Source organism: Oncorhynchus gorbuscha, linkage group LG23 (assembly GCF_021184085.1).
Source record: "Oncorhynchus gorbuscha isolate QuinsamMale2020 ecotype Even-year linkage group LG23, OgorEven_v1.0, whole genome shotgun sequence".
In the NCBI taxonomy this organism is placed as follows: Eukaryota; Metazoa; Chordata; class Actinopteri; order Salmoniformes; family Salmonidae; genus Oncorhynchus; species Oncorhynchus gorbuscha.
In genome coordinates this window covers 43,068,235-43,086,472 of record NC_060195.1, presented here as the reverse complement: position 1 = coordinate 43,086,472, position 18,238 = coordinate 43,068,235, and the positions used below count along the sequence as shown (strand labels likewise).

The following is an 18,238-nucleotide window of genomic DNA, read 5'->3' as shown; positions in this document are numbered from 1 at the left end:
GATATGTGAAAACTTTGGTGTCCTACGTCATCGCGCACTGACTTTTACCCACAACAAGTCAGTTTGGTGGAAACACACCACTGGTGGGAAAATTCACATTTTCTTTATGCAGATTTTTTGAATATTCGCAGGAAAATGTGTCGCCAATTGGATGGAAACCGATAGCGGGATTGAATAAATTCTATTTAGTTTTTTCATTAGTTAGACACTCCATTTTGTTTTTCCAGGTTTCTGTTGTTTCAGGTTTTCTCTGTCAGTCACACTTAGATGATTATTAAGTCCACAACAGTGCTTAAACCATATCAGGAGACTACTTTTCAGGTCTGGGAAAAGTCTAATGCATTTCGTGGTATGGTTACCTTTTAATTGATCTGTGCACCAGCCATAGACCGTTGTTTGATTAGCGATATTTCTGTAGCGCTCATGTGATTAGAGTTTGCAAAACGAATGTCCACTGGATTGATGCAAATTGATGCAAAAAGTACTTTGTAGTTAATACTAAATTGAGAAGGCTTTTGGAAACTGTACTGGTAGAAAAACGGACACACCAGACAGTGCCTTTGCCTCTTCAGAAAGTTGAAGGAAATTATGACTCACTGCTGCATTTTGTTAATGTCATGGCAAATTACTGCATTTTCTCCTAAGTTTAATACATTTAGATGATTTAGTGATTTACTACTAAGTTCAATACATTTTAGAATATTGTTGAATTCCATTTTAAAGTCTGGATTCTGTGTTTCTGTCCTCGTTCTCCGCAGCACAGATTTTATAGGGCCCTATGTACAGGTAACTGCCAAAATGATGGAAACACTTGAGTAAATGAGGGATACAAAGTACATTGAAAGCAGGTCCTTCCACCAATTTGTGGTTCCTGAGTTTATGAAGGAATTAACATCCCATCATGCTTAAGGTTATATACAAATGCTGGGCAGGCCTCTTTTGGCCATTTATTCAGGCTTCAAACATAAAGATATAAAACTGTATTTTTTGTGAAGAATCAACAACAAGTGGGACACAATCATGAAGTGGAACGACATTTATTGGATATTTCAAACTTTTTTAACAAATCAAAAACGGAAAAATTATTCAGCCCCTTTACCTTCAGTGCAGCAAACTCTCTCCAGAAGTTCAGTGAGGATCTCTGAATGATCCAATGTTGACCTAAATGACTAATGATGATAAATACAATCCACTTGTGTGTAATCAAGTCTCTGTATAAATGCACCTGCACTGTGATACTCTCAGAGGTCCGTTAAAAGCGCAGAGAGCATCATGAAGAACAAGGAACACACCAGGCAGGTCCGAGATACTGTTGTGAAGAAGTTTAAAGCCGGATTTGGATACAAAAAGATTTCCCAAGCTTTAAACATCCCAAGGAGCACTGTGCAAGCGATAATATTGAAATGGAAGGAGTATCAGACCACTGCAAATCTACCAAGACCTGGCTGTCCCTCTAAACTTTCAGCTCATACAAGGAGAAGACTGATCAGAGATGCAGCCAAGAGGCCCATGATCACTCTGGACGAACTGCAGAGATCTACAGCTGAGGTGGGAGACTCTGTCCGTAGGACAACAATCAGTCGTATATTGCACAAATCTGGCCTTTATGGAAGAGTGGCAAGAAGAAAGCCATTTCTTAAAGATATCCATAAAAAGTGTTGTTTAAAGTTTGCCACAGGCCACCTGGGAGACACACCAAACATGTGGAAGAAGGTGCTCTGGTCAGATGAAAGCAAAATTGAACTTTTTGGCAACAATGCAAAACGTTATGTTTGGCGTAAAAGCAACACAGCTCATCACCCTGAACACACCATCCCCACTGTCAAACATGGTGGTGGCAGCATCATGGTTTGGCCCTGCTTTTCTTCAGCAGGGACAGGGAAGATGGTTAAAATTGATGGGAAGATGGATGGAGCCAAATACAGGACCATTCTGGAAGAAAACCTGATGGAGTCTGCAAAAGACCTGAGACTGGGACGGAGATTTGTCTTCCAACAAGACAATGATCCAAAACATAAAGCAAAATCTACAATGGAATGGTTCAAAAATAAACATATCCAGGTGTTAGAATGGCCAAGTCAAAGTCCAGACCTGAATCCAATCGAGAATCTGTGGAAAGAACTGAAAACTGCTGTTCACAAATGCTCTCCATCCAACCTCACTGAGCTCGAGCTGTTTTGCAAGGAGGAATGGGAAAAAATGTCACTCTCGATGTGCAAAACTGATAGAGACATACCCCAAGCGACTTACAGCTGTAATTGCAGCAAAAGGTGGCGCTACAAAGTATTAACTTAAGGGGGCTGAATAATTTTGCACGCCCAATTTTTCAGTTTTTGATTTGTTATAAAAGTTTGAAATATCCAATAAATGTTGTTCCACTTCATGATTGTGTCCCACTTGTTGTTGATTCTTCACAAAAAATACAGTTTTATATCTTTATGTTTGAAGCCTGAAATGTGGCAAAAGGTCGCAAAGTTCAAGGGGGCCGAATACTTTCGCAAGGCACTGTATTTGCGAGGATTAAGAGAGGAAGAACAAGGTGGCATGTCATTCATGTTTCGACTTGGGGCAGACAATTAATGGCCAGCAAGAGTGTTTACTGGTGGAAATCACGAGAGGAAAGGTTAGCTTTGGCCTCACTTCGGCCTGGCTTCTCGCTGAGCATTCCTTGGGCACTGGAAGGCCCAATGAACAGCAGCACTCTGTTCCTCTGTGGTTAACCAATGCTACTGGAACCTCAGGTCATGGTGGCAGCACTTGTTTATATTTAAACAAGCAATAATTCCTCTTTACCACTTCCAAGGAAAGGGGATATTCTTAGGAAGAGATTATTGTAATTCGTGGGAAGAGATTTTGGAAATGCTAAAAAGGTCCAGGCGAAGAGGTTGTTAAAACACAGTGTGGCTCGAGAAAAAATGTGTTTCTCTGAATGGGAGCGAAAAAAGAAAACTGAAATGCCATTGTCTCCCTAAATGTCAGCGTCAGGGTGACTCATTTTTTCACACGATACCTGCAGTAAGTTGACCTTGGTTCTTTATGGGCCTGAGGTCCATTGTGCCTTGACACTTATTGTGGAGAAACATAATACTATTTTAAATATAAAGTACTAGTCAAAATGTTTTCTTTATTTTTCATATTTTCTACATTGTAGAGTAATAGTGAAAACATCAACTATGAAATAAAACATATGGAATCATGTAGTAACCAAAAACGTGTTAAACCAAATCCAAATATATTTTAGATTTGAGATTCTTCAAAGTAGCCACCCTTTGCCTTAATGACAGCTTTGCACACTCTTGACATTCTCTCAACCAGCTTCATGAGGTAGTCACCTGGAATGCATTTACATTAACAGGTGTGCCTGGTTAAAAGGTCATTTGTTGAATATCTTTCCTTAACGCGTTTGAGCCAATCAGTTGTGTTGTGACAAGGAGGGGTGGTATACAGAATATAGCCCTTTTTGGTAAAAGACCACGTCCATATTATGGCAAGAGCAGCTCAAATACGCAAAGAGAAATGACAGCCATTATTTTCTGAGCCATTATTTGACCTTGCTGGTCATTTATGAACATCTTGGCCATGTTCTGTTATAATCTCCACCCGGCACAGCAAGAAGAGGACTGGCCACCCCTCATAGGTTCCTCTAGGTTTCTTCCTAGGTTTTGGCCTTTCTAGGGAGTTTTTCCTAGCCACCGTGATTCTACACCCTCATTGCTTGCTGTTTTGGGTTTTAGGCTGAGTTTCTGTACAGCACTTTGATAGATCAGCTGACGTAAGGACTATATAAATTGATTTGATTTGACAGTCCATTACTTTAAGACATGAAGGTCAGTCAATGCGGACTTTTTCATGAACTTTGAAAGTTTCTTCAAGTGCAGTCACAAAAACCATCAAGCGCTATGATGAAATGGGCTCTCATGAGGACCACCACAGGAAAGGAAGACCCAGAGCTATCTCTGCTGCAAAGGATACGTTTGTTAGAGTTCACTGCACCTCAGATTGCAGCCCAAATAAATGGTTAAGTGTTGAAGTAACAGACACATCTCAACAGCAACTGTTCAGAGCAGACTGTGAATCAGTTCTTCATGGTTGAATTGCTGCAAAGAAACCACTACTAAAGGACACCAGTAAGAAGAGACTTGCTTAGGCCAAGAAACATGAGCAATTTGCATTAGACCGGTGGAAATCTGTCCTTTGGTCTGATGAGTCTAGATTTGAGATTGTTGGTCCAACCGGCGTTGGTGGAGAACGGATGAGTAGGTGAACGGATGATTTCTGCTTGTGTGGTTCCCACCTTGAAGCAGGTAGGAGGAGGTGTGATGGTGTGGGGGTGCTTTGCTTTGTCCTTAAGTCATTTTGCCACAACTCTGGAAGTATGTTTGGGGTCATTATCCATTTGGAAGACCCATTTGAGGCCAAGCTTTAACTTCCTGACTTATGTCTTGAGATGTTGCCTCAATACATCCACAGCATTTTCCTTTCTCATGAAGCCATCTATTTTGTGAAGGGTACCAGTCCCTCCTGCAGCAAAGCACCCCACAACATGATGCTGCCACCCCCGTGCTTCACGGTTGGGATGGGGTTCTTCGGATTGCAAACCTCCCCTGTTTTCCTCCAAACATAACGATGATCAATATGGCCAAACTGTTCTATTTTTGTTTCATCAGACCAGAGGACTTTTCTCCAAAAATTGATCTTTGTCCCCATGTGCAGTTGCAAACCGTAGTCTGTTTTGAAGCAGTGGCTTCTTGTTTGCTGAGCGGTCTTTCAGGTAATATCGATATAGGACTTGTTTTACTGTGGATATAGATACTTTTGTACCTGTTTCCTCCAGCAGCTTCACAAGGTCCTTTGCTGTTGTTCACAGACTGATTTGCACTTTTCGCACCAAAGTATGTTCATTGGGGCGGCAGGGTAGCCCAGTGGTTAGAGCGTTGGACTAGAGCGTTGGACTAGTAACCGAAAGGTTGCAAGTTCGAATCTCCGAGCTGACAACGTACAAACCTGTCATTCTGCCCTTGAACAGGCAGTTAACCCACTGTTCCTAGGCCGTCACTGAAAATACGAATTTGTTCTTAACTAACTTGCCTAGTAAAATAAAGGTTAAAAAAATATTTAAAAAATCTCTAGGAGACAGAACGCATCTCCTTCCCAAGCGGTATGATGGCTGCGTGGTCCCATGGTGTTTATTCTTGCGTACTATTGTTTGTACAGATGAACGTGGTGCCTTCAGGATTTGGAAATTGCTCCCAAGGATGAACCAAACTTGTGGAGGTCTACAATTTTTTTTGTGTTCTTGGCTGTATCCTTTTTTTCCTATGATGTCAAGCAAAGAGGCACTGAGTTTGAAGGTAGGCCTTGAAATACATCCACAGGTACACCTCCAATTGACTCAATTAGCCTACCAGAATCTACTAAAGCCATGACATCATTTTCTGGCATTTTCCAAGCTGTTTGAAGGCACAGTCGACTTAGTGTATGTAAACTTCTGACCCACTGGAATTGTGATACAGTGAATTATAAGTGAAATAATCTGTCTGTAAACAATTGTTGGAAAAATTACATGTCATGCACAAAGTAGATGTCCTAACCGCCTTGCTAAAGCTATAGTTTGTTTACAAGAACTTTGTGGATTGGTTGAAAAATACGTTTTAATGACTCCAAGTGTATGTAAACTTCTGACTTCAACTGGTGTCACTTAGAAATGTCCTTGTTTTTGAAATAAAAGCAGATTTTTTTTGTCCTTTAAAATAACATCAAATTGATCAGAAATGCAGTGTGGACATTGTTAAGGTTGTAAATGACCATTTGAGCTGGAAATGGCAGATTTAAAAAAAGAATAATGGATTATCTACATAGGCATACAGAGGCCCATTATCAGCAATCATCACGCCTGTGTTCCAATGGCACGTTGTGAGCTCTTCCAAGTTTATCATTTTAAAAGACTAATTGATCATTAGAAAACCCTTTTGCAATTACGTTAGCACAGCATACAACTGTCCTTCTTTAGACTAGTTGAGTGTCTGAAGCATCAACATTTGTGGTTTCGAAATACAGGCTCAAAATACCAGAAACAAATAACTTACTTCTGAAACTCATCCATATGTTCTTGTTCAGAGAAATGAAGGCTATTCCATGCCAGAAATCTCATACAACGCTGTGTACTACTTCCTTCACAGAACAGCGCATGCTGGCTCTAAGCGTCAACAGTGAGGAGGCTGGCCTTCTAGGCAGAGTTCCTCTGTTTAGTGTCTGTGTTCTTTTGCCCATCTTAATCTTTTATTTTCATTGGCTTTTTGAGATATGGCTTTTTCTTTGCAACTCTGCCAAGAAGGCCAGCATCCCGGAGTCACCTCTTCTAACTTTTGTGTGTGTGTGTGTGTGTGTGTGTGTGTGTGTGTGTGTGTGTGTGTGTGTGTGTGTGTGTGTGTGTGTGTGTGTGTGTGTGTGTGTGTGTGTGTGTGTGTGTGTGTGTGTGTGTGTGTGTGTGTGTGTGTGTGTGTGTGTACATTTACATTTACATTTAAGTCATTTAGCAGATGCTCTTATCCAGAGCGACTTACAAATTGGTGCATTCACCTTATGACATCCAGTGGAACAGCCACTTTACAATAGTGCATCTACATATTTTAAGGGGGGTGAGAAGGATTACTTTATCCTATCCTAGGTATTCCTTAAAGAGGTGGGGTTTCAGGTGTCTCCGGAAGGTGGTGATTGATTCCGCTGTCCTGGCGTCGTGAGGGAGTTTGTTCCACCATTGGGGAGCCAGAGCAGCGAACAGTTTTGACTGGGCTGAGCGGGAACTGTACTTCCTCAGTGGTAGGGAGGCGAGCAGGCCAGAGGTGGATGAACGCAGTGCCCTTATTTGGGTGTAGGGCCTGATCAGAGCCTGGAGGTACTGAGGTGCCGTTCCCCTCACAGCTCCGTAGGCAAGCACCATGGTCTTGTAGCGGATGCGAGCTTCAACTGGAAGCCAGTGGAGAGAGTGGAGGAGCGGGGTGACGTGAGAGAACTTGGGAAGGTTGAACACCAGACGGGCTGCGGCGTTCTGGATGAGTTGTAGGGGTTTAATGGCACAGGCAGGGAGCCCAGCCAACAGCGAGTTGCAGTAATCCAGACGGGAGATGACAAGTGCCTGGATTAGGACCTGTGCCGCTTCCTGTGTGAGGCAGGGTCGTACTCTGCGGATGTTGTAGAGCATGAACCTACAGGAACGGGCCACCGCCTTGATGTTAGTTGAGAACGACAGGGTGTTGTCCAGGATCACGCCAAGGTTCTTAGCGCTCTGGGAGGAGGACACAATGGAGTTGTCAACCGTGATGGCGAGATCATGGAACGGGCAGTCCTTCCCCGGGAGGAAGAGCAGCTCTGTCTTGCCGAAGTTCAGCTTGAGGTGGTGATCCGTCATCCACACTGGTGTGTGTGTGTGTGTGTGTGTGTGTGTGTGTGTGTGTGTGTGTGTGTGTGTGTGTGTGTGTGTGTGTGTGTGTGTGTGTGTGTGTGTGTGTGTGTGTGTGTGTGTGTGTGTGTGTGTGTGTGTGTGTGTGTGTGTGTGTGTGTGTGTGTGTGTGTGTGTGTGTGTGTGTGTGTGTGTGTGAGATTACACTGAGTGTACAAAACATTAAGAACACCATTCCATGACATACTGACCAGGTGAAAGCTGTGATCCCTTATTGATGTCACTTGTTTAATCCACTTCAATCAGTGTAGATGACAGTGAGGAGACATGCTCAACAGTTGCATTTGCTTGTTTTGGTTGTTTCAGAATAGTTTGTCATTTACAGTCACCCTTATTTTATATTTAGTAAGAATAGAATATTTCCAAAGACTTCTACGTTTATGTGGGTGGTACCATGATTACGGATAGTCCTGAATGATTCATGAATAATAATGAGTGAGAAAGTTAGACACACAAATATCATACCCCCAAGACATGCCAACCTCTCATAATTACAATAACAGGGGAGGCTAGCTTTTTTAGATGGGGGTATGATATTTGTTTGTCAGTAACTTTCTCACTCATCATTATTCACGATTCATTCAGGTTTATCAGTAATCAAGTAGAAGTGTTAAGAAACATATTCTATTCTTGTTTGCATTAAAAGTGACTCCAAAATTAAGCAATACATGATTTCAATTGGGCACAAAATAATCTGAAATGCAACCAAAACAAACTACAAACGTGTTAGAAGCGTTTGGTGAGTCACAAGCTTGATGTAATCATTGTGTGCTTGGAATATGGAACATAATACTAATCTTGTGACTACTTTAATAAGACCCCTTGACTTTTTCCACATTTTGTTACATTACAGCTGTTTTCTGAAATGGATTTAATGTTTTTTCCCCATCCTCGGTCGAGACACAATACTTGATAATGACAAAGCAAATACATGTTTTTGGACATTTTTGCAAATGTATTAAGAAAAAAGTATTCAGACCCTTTACTCCGTACTTTGTTGAAGCACAGCCTCAAGTCTTCTTGGATATGATGCTACAAGCTTGGCACACCTGTATTTGGGGAGTTTCTCCCACTCTTCTCTTCAGATCCTCCCAAGCTCTGTCAGCTTGGATGGGGAGTGTCACTGTATAGCTATTTTTCAGGTCTCTCCAGAGATGTTCAAGTCCAGGCTCTGGCTGGGCCATTCCTGCATTGTCTTGGCTGTGTGCTTAGGGTTCTTGTCATGGTGGAAGGTGAACCTGAGTACTCTGGAACAGGTTTTCATCAAGGATCTCTCTGTACTTTGCGCTGTTCATCTTTCCCTCGATCCTGACTAGTCTCTCAGTCAGGTTTCCTCCAGATGTAATTCTTAGCATTCTGGCGAAAGACTTCAATCTCCACCACCAAGACTCTTCCTAGAGATGGCTACCATCGGGTTCTAGGTCACCTCACTGACCAAAACCCTTCTCACCCATTTGCTCAGTTTGGCTGGGCAGCCATCTCTAGGAAGAGTCTTGGTGGTTCCAAACTTCTTCCATTTAAGAATGATGGAGACCACTCTGTTCTTGGGGACCTTCAATGTGTTTTTTTTGGTAACCTTACCCATATCTGTGCCTCGACACAATCCTGTCTCAGAGCTCTATGGACAATTACTTCGACCTCTTGGCTTGGTTTTTGCTCTGACATGCACTGTCAACTGTGGGACCTTATATTGACAGGTGTGTGCCTTGCCAAATTATTTCAAATCAATTGAATTTACCACAGGTGGACTCCAATCAAGTTGTAGAAAATGTTTACCTCATAGTCATTGTATCTGTTTAAATTCAAATCGCTTGACTACTGAGCCAAAACAACAAAAAATGCGTCACTGTCCCAATACTTTTGGAGCTCACTGTTTGTGTAGTATTCTGTAACAATGTATATCTACTTATTATGCAATATTTGTGTCATATTTCCCAGCAGTGGAGCTGATCACATTCCTCCACAATATGCAACCCTGCAAGAAAGTGACAATGGCTTACACAATGGGATTGTGGTTCAACACTTTTTATATGTTTTCCTGGATTTAGACGTTCCTGTCAGACATGATTCATTGCCTCCTGGCATAGTTCATGTGTATATACATACACTGAGTGTGAAAAACATTAAGAACACCTGCTATTTCCATGACAGACTGACCAGGTGAAAGATATCATACCTTATTGATGTCACCTGTTAAATCAGGGTCGATCAAGGGGAGGAGACAGGTTAACAAAGGATTTGTGTATGAGTGAATGGGCATGACAAAAGATGTGTGCCTTTGAACGTGGGATGTTAGTAGGTGCCAGGCGCACTGGTTTGTGTCAAGAACTGCAATGCTGATGGGTTTTTCACGTTTAACAGTGTCCCGTGTGTATCAAGAATGGTCCACCACCCAAAGGACATCCAACCAACTTGACAAGACTGTGGGAAACATTGGAGCCAACATGGGCCGGCATCCCTTTGGAACGCTTTTTGACACCTCGTCGAGTCCATGCCCCAATGAATTGAGGCAGTTCTAGGCGTGCCAGTCAATATTAGGAAGGAGTTCTTAATGTTTTGTACACTGTGTCCATTCACCTCTGCACATGCCTCAGATGTCTAGTTCTGCTCTACCACTCCTGACTCTACACACACACACACACACACACACACACACACACACACACACACACACACACATGGTCCACTCTGTCATTTCTGGCAGGAGTTGCGGCCTAAGCCCCTTGTCTGCCTGCTAAGCTATTTTCCTCATAAAAGATTGACACAGCTTGCAACCAATTTTAAACACCTTTTAGCTATGGCTGCAGAATACAATAGACGCTATTCTGTGCTGGGCTAATTCTTAGCCGATGAAGTTGTGGCTAAGATGAAATACTTAGTATCAGGCACCACAATAAAAAATAAAAAAGTTAGAATGTGAACATGTTAACTGCAGTTATAAGGCAAAAATATTTGCAGGGTTGCTATGCAAGGAGATGTCGTAGCTTAGTTATGTCAAAGTGAGCCGAGTTGATGACTTGCACATTTTGATAGCCGTGCAAATAATTGGCTAAATACAGGTAGTCTAACTCAGTTCAGTTGCATTTTATAGTGGTGGTTTTGTCTGTCTTTCCTTTTTATTACAAATACAATTGTGTTGTGTGGTGGTGCTGTTAGTTACAAGTATAAGGAAACATTCAATTACAAACACGATCACTCAAAGGTCTTCAGACTTTCACATTTGAGTCGACGTTGGCATTGTTCCACCAATGACAATTTTCTCCACATTGGTATTTGGGAAATAACCCTCTGCGCTTCCATATCTACCATCCCATAATGGATGATCGCTTCTGCTGCAACTGAACACGTTGGAGGAAAAACTAAGACTCCCGAACGACCGTACTCTTGATAACACAGTTGAACAATTTCAGAGAATTCATGCTAGTCCAAAGTTATGCCTTTTAGTCAGGGCTCTCATCATCTTCACAAAGCTTCACATTTCATCTGTCTCTTTAAGGAGCGCTTGGCTGCCGCTTCTGACTCCGTGCCTACAGAGTGCCGTTAATTGGAGGAGTGTAGCACCGTCTGCATTCACAAGTTGTTAATGGTTCCCATTCTACACTGGTATTCACTGCCAAGACCAGGCAACAGTAACAGGATTCACATTGCGTGCTTCTGCTATGAAGCAAAAATCTCTACTTTTCTCATAGAAAATCAATGGCAAGATGTTTTGCCTTTCGTTGATTTCCAGAGACAATTATTTCATGCTCTTGATGTTCTTTTTTGGTATTTATGATAAATCTTGTCTTTTTAATCAAACCGCATGAACAGTGCATTTGGGTGAAAATTCCTGTCACATTTGACTTTTCCCACTTTTCTAAGAACTGCCATTCACAGTAAATCTCCATATTTTTTATTCAATGTGAAGTTGTTCATACAAGGCACCACAGACCTCAACAGATCACTAAACCACTTGGCATAAACACATTTGCATAAACTACATTTTTCCGACCTCTGCCTCGGCCATGTTGCTAAATTCTAGCCTTCCTCTCTAATCTTATCATGCAGTGGCAGCACCAAAGGGAGCCAAATGTTGAAGGAGTGCTGACGGTAATTGCAGAGTGTATTACATGGTATTACGTTGTCAGTGAATCAGAACAGACGTTCCCGTATCGCTTCCATTATTCAATGTGACATTGCCAATCCTGCGGCGACTCCTTTTCCCTGATTCGTTCTGTATCTCTTTAGTCTGTCCCCCCCCATCAAATCAAATCCTTCTTTTTCCTCTATTATGACTCCCGTCAAGATTTATAGATTGTTTGATTATTTGTCACCTAGGCATTAGACATTTCACATAGGATTTTTGTCAAAGCTTTTGATAGGCCTACACTGTGATAATATAGGGAGTTGGATTCCACTAGTAATCAATGTACAAAATAAAGTAAAGGTTTTAGTGCTGCTTTTTAGTGTCCATATTAGCAGTGCTTGCTTGCTGGTGTCACGGTGATGCATTCAACTTGTCAGTCACACAGGATTGGGTCTGTATTGCCACGTAAAGCTACACGCAAGCTGACATGTCAGACAGAATGAGCAGAGATGGTGCACTACTTTTCAACACAGACAATGGACCTTAGTAAAAAGTAGTGCACTATATAGAGAATTGGGTGTAATTTGGGACTCAGCCAGAGTATCACAGACCAGAAAGGTATCTGGTGGATTAGTCTCATGTGGGGATACCAATACCCCAGGCATCAATCTACTGCACCGCTCTGTGTCTTAGGTGGAGATATCAGTCAGGGAAAACAAATGGAACTGATGAGTCTTAACTTGAGCCTTGTTGCTGCTGTAGTTATGTCGGGATGAAAATGTAGCTGAGAGAAGTGGAATCTACAGCGATGCCAAAACAAATGGAGCTTTGATGTTCGGTTTTGTAATGCACTGTAGCACAATCACTCATTATGTAGAGCTTAAGTTACTTTGTATGGGGGTTTTGCTGGTAATAACTGTAACTCAGTTTAAACCTCTTATTCAATGCAGCTATCTTTGTATGGGGCTCTCTAAAAGTGGCCATTAAATTATGCTTAATTCAGTTTAGACCATGAGCCTGAAGTCTATGAAACTTTATCCCCATCTTCCTTTGTGTCGGTTTTCTTATGTGTGTGTCAAAGCCCGAGGTAACTCCATCTCTGCAGAGCGCAGATGCGTTGTCTGAGGCCGTGGCTGGCCTCGGTACCGTGGAGGAGGTCATGAAGTACCTGGAGCCTGAGAGATGGCAGCTTGACATGGAAGACCTATACAAGCCCACGTGGCACATCCTGGGGAAGTCATTCCTCCACAACAAGAAATCCAGAGGTACAGCGACTGCCACTTCTCAAACGGCTAACAACAGGGGTTCTAGTAATAGGAATTGCAGTGGAAGAAAGGTCTGTCATGTTGAGATGGAGGGAAAAACAGATATACAGCTGCAGTTGAGCATAACCTTTCACAGACAGTTTTATCTTGAAATGATATCTTGGCAATTGAACCGGTTATAGAAGTTGATGCCCCTTCTTGTGATATAGTAAAAAGGTATCTAATCCGTTTAGGTTGACGTGGTGAGGTTTAATCTATTTCTTGGACAGGAGTGGATCTCAACCTGTTGAGAGAAGAGGTGAGACTGTACAGCTGCACGCCACGCAACTTCTCCATCTCCCTGCGAGAGGAGCTCAAGAGGACTGACGCCATCTTCTGGCCCAGCTGCCTCCTGGTGAAGCGCTGCGGGGGCAACTGTGCCTGCTGCTCGCATCGCTGCTCCGACTGCCAGTGTGTGCCCACCCGGGTCGTCAAGAAGTACCACGAGGTAAAAGTGTGGCAACTTTCCCAATTCTCTGAGATTTTAATATCCCTGGAATCCGAAGGGAATGAACTGGAAATCCAGGATTTCTGGAAAACCTGGGAATTTTGGGAAAGTTATTAGAAGTTCACTTTGCAGCTCTAGACAAGGTTCATAATGTGCTACTTACACTTGAAGTTAATTATTTTTCAGAAAGATCAGCATAATAAATGCAAGCTAATGTATCATAACAAAATGACATCTGGTTATTTATGTGTATATTCAAAAATCCACAAAGAAAACATTGGTGTGATTCCACCAAACAGACTGGTTGCGGATAAAAATCAGTGGGTGATTACGTAGTGCACACAATGTACTTTTTCACTTAAGCTTTCATGTACCGAATACACATATAAACTTCAATGTGTTTCCATCGCGTTTTCAACTCTACAGATTAAATTGCGTTACTAGCCAACAGCTTGCAAGATACTATGCGCGTAGGCTCATCTACATTGAGATTATTATGGATAACAGAGATAGATTTTTATTTTATTAGTCAGATTGCTGTCAAGCTTCAATCATATCATGTTTCCAGAATAATACTCTCGATATTGATTGGAAAGGAGCATCAAGATCACGTGCACTTTCAACACCCTGTAAAGTTCATCATAACGTTTTGCATCTGTAGCCTAATAAGCTGCATGGTTTCCTGAGTCGTAGTGGGAGGACCACACACCATATCATCGCGTGACTCCAAGTTTACGTCGATATGATGGTCTTTATATCACGTTTTGGCTCATAAAGGTGTTTCCACCACCATTTCCCGCATAAAACATTTTACGGACACAAAAAGATTCCACCATGTCAAAAGAACAAATGATCTGTCGGCATTTATACAAATTGTAAAGAGACTACTGGTTTCCATCACAGCTGTGAATATATATATATATATATATATACACACGTGTCAATGTGTTTGAAGTTGTTTTGGTGCAGTGCCTGTTCCAAACTCTCAATCTGAGCTCTGGCTTGCTGCTCTCTGTAGGTTCTCCTGCTGAAGCACCGAAGCGGGGGCCGAGGCCTGCAGAAATCGATGACCGATGTGCCCTTGGAACACCACGAGGAGTGCGACTGTGTTTGCAAAGACGACTGGGACTGATCTCAAACCTGTGTACCGGTGCCACCGGCATCCCAGGAGACACTCAAAACTGCACGCGTCTTCCAGCATCTCCCAGGCAAACCCTAACCATCTCATTGAGAGTGAAAATGGGATTGCTTTGCTTGTCCTTTCTCATCTTGCTAATTGGACGAGAATACAAACTGACTGGAACTACTTCATTTGTGGATGGATCCTGCCGCTGTGGAGGACCTGTAGCTGACTGAGTGCATTGGAGAGACAGGAATGATAGACCTATCTTATTCATTCTTTCCTCTCTGAAGGCTCTCCCTTTGCTTCTCTCAGAGATCGGAACTGGTGCTAAGGGACATCTTTGGCAGCATCGGTTTAGCGTGATTTTTTGTGGGCTTTTTTTTGTGCCAAATCCTTTAAGGGGTCTTGTTGAAATTCAACACACGTGACCAGAGAGTATCTCGGAAAATGGGCTCCTTCTTCAAGTACTTTTCTGTACAGAAATGAGCTTCCTTCAGGCCAATGCCTCTGGTACTTTATTATTCCTTATAAAACAGGAAAATAATGGTCCTTTTTATCAGCGATTCCCCACTCCCCCCTGTTTTCCCATCTATTAGATCTTTGGAGTGACATAATGTTAATGTTGACTGTCTTACTGATACAAACTATATTATGTGTAAGTATTTCATTTTCATGGTTTTTCCTGTACTGTTGTATTTTTCTACCAAAGATACTTGTATTCATTGAGGAGATAAAGTTGCACACTTAAACCAAGTGGGTACAGTTTTGTTGCATTTCAACGTACATACCGTCGTAGCAAAGGTGTAAAAATGTGCTTGCTTTATAACTTCATATAACCCCAACTGGTGCGTGGAACAGAATGGATACTCAATATTTATTTGTTCAATGAAAGGGAAGTTATTGTCCAGAATGCTTTTTTGTATGCTGAAATGGTCGTTTCTCTGTCATTTGTACAGTTGCTGAGTGTCCATCTTCAAATATTTTCATTTCTATGTCCACACCATGTCAAATTTGGGTGTGTTCTCTTCTCTGCATACCAAAGTTATTTAACATCACTTTTTATAATCTATTTTGTTGTATGTATCTGTCAGTAGAAATAAATCAGTCAATGTGTTACTGGAGATGGGTACTTGTATTTTGACATAGTCCTCTGCAATATAAGGACTTTCAGTTGGTGTCAAGATAAAGCATTGTGTCTGTTTCTCATTGTTATTGTAATGGTATAAATGAGTATTATCGGGGAATATTGACTGAGGAAATTACATTTGGTGGCATATCAGTCATCAAACAGAATAGGATGAGGGTCATAGATCCTTCTACATACATGCCTACGCTCTTAGAAAAAAGGGTTCCAAAAGGATTCTTCAGCTGTCCCCATAGGAGAACCCTTTTTGGATTCAAGTAAAAACCCATTTGAGTTCCATGTAGAACCCTAAGTGGAAATGGTTCTACATGGAACACAAAAGGGTTCTACTTGGAACCAAAAGTGTTTTTTTCCCCCCAAAGTGTCTCCTATTAGGACAGCCAAAGAACCCTTTTAGGTTGGAGATAGCACCTTTTTTAAGTATGCCTGTTGTGACACCGTATACACTTCATGGACAAAGTATTATAGGTTGTAAAACAGTGAAATTACTTTTCTGACTGTGCATTTCATCAACAGTGGGTACTGCCAATGTGAAAAACCCACCACTGTCAGATATCAGTGTAAATAGCTGTTCTATGCACCAGTAATCTAGGAACTCTACTCATGTCTCTCAATTAATGAGGTCGGAAAATAATCAAACAAGTACATTCACAGTTGTTGTTTAATCAAGGAATGGCTAAGGTAATGGCTGATTGGATTTCCAATGTGCATATTTTATTGCCACTCTATAACAAAACAATTAGATATAACTTCTCCCTGCATTCATTAAATAAATAGAAAAGGCAAGACTGTTAAAAAATAATTGCTGTGTAAAGGAGGGGAATGAGAAACGATAAGAACAGTAACCAACTGATTGATGACAGAGACACATTTAGCTGAGCAGCCCTCAACCAAATCAGAACATCACAGGCAGGAGGGATTGTTTTTCTAATAAACAATTGACTACTTTGTCAAAATTTCTGACATGGATAGAGCCTACACTTTCTAGCACCATTTTGCATTTCTAACGCAGTAGGGATAATGAGGGAAGTGGTTTGTGACACGAGTAGCCGCTCACCGATTCTGTCAGCTCATACCTCCAACACTGCCAAAACGTCTGCTATGCGGATGTCAGCCAATGCTGGTTAACACTCGATCTGATTGAATCCAGGCCTTACTGTTGAAATATAACTAGTAGTACAGTTCTTCACTAGCGAAGCACAGACCCCCACAGCCCCACAAGCTTTTTCTCTCAGCCTCATGGAAAAATGTGTAGAATAGCATTAGATTAGCTATAAAACTGCAAATGCTTCTCTGCCTCATGGCAACAAAATGTAATTGAAATGTAATTATATTTATAATTTTTGGGGGAGTTGGTTGCCCCGCAGGTCAGGCCCACCGATAGCATATGAACATCAGAAGCCACGATTAATTGTATTTTTTATTACAGGAAATTAGCTTCAAACTGCAAAATGTTCTCTCAGGCTCATGACAAAATGTTTAGAATTACAGGAAAATTGGCTCTAAACAGCCACATTTTATGATGGCAAAATGTATAAAATAGCATGAGATCAGCTATAAAATGGCAATTTTTTTGCTCTGCCCCATGGCAATAAAAAAAGATAATAGATAATTGTTTGTGTGTGCATGCATGCTGTAGAGTTATGTTATTCTATTTAGTGTGTAAATGCACGCTGTCCCGCATGCGCGATGAATAAATCCATGACTCCTCTGTCAAGATTGGAGACTGTAGCATAGTCTGGGATGGGCCATCTCGGCAACATCAGCAACCAACCTGCTCTACCCATCGTACAGTGCCAAAGGTTTGGAGGCCAGGTTGTCTGCATGGCATATTGCGTTAATGTCTTTCCAAAAACATCTAAGGAATGGTTTGATTTTTGTATATTGTGTACTTCAAATCCATCGATGACCGAAACCATTCCAAACATTACACAAACCCAAAATGCCTTTCAACAGTCTGGTTTCTCGACGTGTCTATGGGTGACCACACACTGGAGGGCTTGTATCACCACATATCAAAATACTGTGCAGCGTTATTCCATCCAACCCTTTTGGGCCATGAGGTCAACCAGGGGGAGGTTCTCACTTGTCAGTCTCCGATAGCTGTCCCAGCCAATTATTCTGGTCTAATGTACGGCCTGGCAGATGTCCGCTGTGATGCCAGATGCTACTGCATAAACCCGCCGAGTACCTGTAGTTTATAATATTAAACAGACTCCCTCCCTCGGCCCCGGACAGACTTAATTTTTTTTCTCTCCCTTTGCTGGCAAAACACACGAAACAGCACGGTCAGTTGTGTGTGGTATTCAAATGCCCCTTTTCTCAGTCTTCTTTTGTAACAAGACATGTTCCACAACCACTACTTGGCCTCAACTTTTAGGACAAAATTGACCAATGGAAAAAAAATCAAATTTAAAGAAATCATAAACTTGCATGAACCCAAGTGTGCAGACCCCACTCCCTATCCAAGCACATGAACCATCCTCACCCGTGTTCCAAGGTACTGCTAGCATTCAGAGTTCTTAGCTCAACAGACCTTGAATACTATACATTGCAGTTTGAAAAGACTCGTACAAAGTAAGCCCCGTCTGTCGGGAGTTTTTTGTTCCCACGGGCTCCCCCCGAGACACAGATCCTGGAACAGTTTCAGACTGCACTCACAACATCACAACAGCTTTCCACCATGGTCCATAT

The 18,238-nt window shown here is 41.9% G+C and overlaps 1 protein-coding gene across 1 annotated transcript in view; it reads left to right on the top strand.

Moving 5' to 3' along the window:
- LOC124011420 (platelet-derived growth factor C-like) overlaps window positions 1-15,521 on the top strand; it is a 91,168-nt gene extending 75,647 nt beyond the window's left edge. Inside the window, exons 4-6 of the mRNA XM_046324782.1 lie at window positions 12,607-12,790; window positions 13,060-13,277; window positions 14,296-15,521. Coding sequence (XP_046180738.1) covers window positions 12,607-12,790; window positions 13,060-13,277; window positions 14,296-14,409 — 516 coding nt within the window. The 3' untranslated portion in view covers window positions 14,410-15,521. The remainder of the gene's footprint in view (window positions 1-12,606; window positions 12,791-13,059; window positions 13,278-14,295) is intronic.
- The last annotated feature ends 2,717 nt before the right edge of the window (window positions 15,522-18,238 follow it).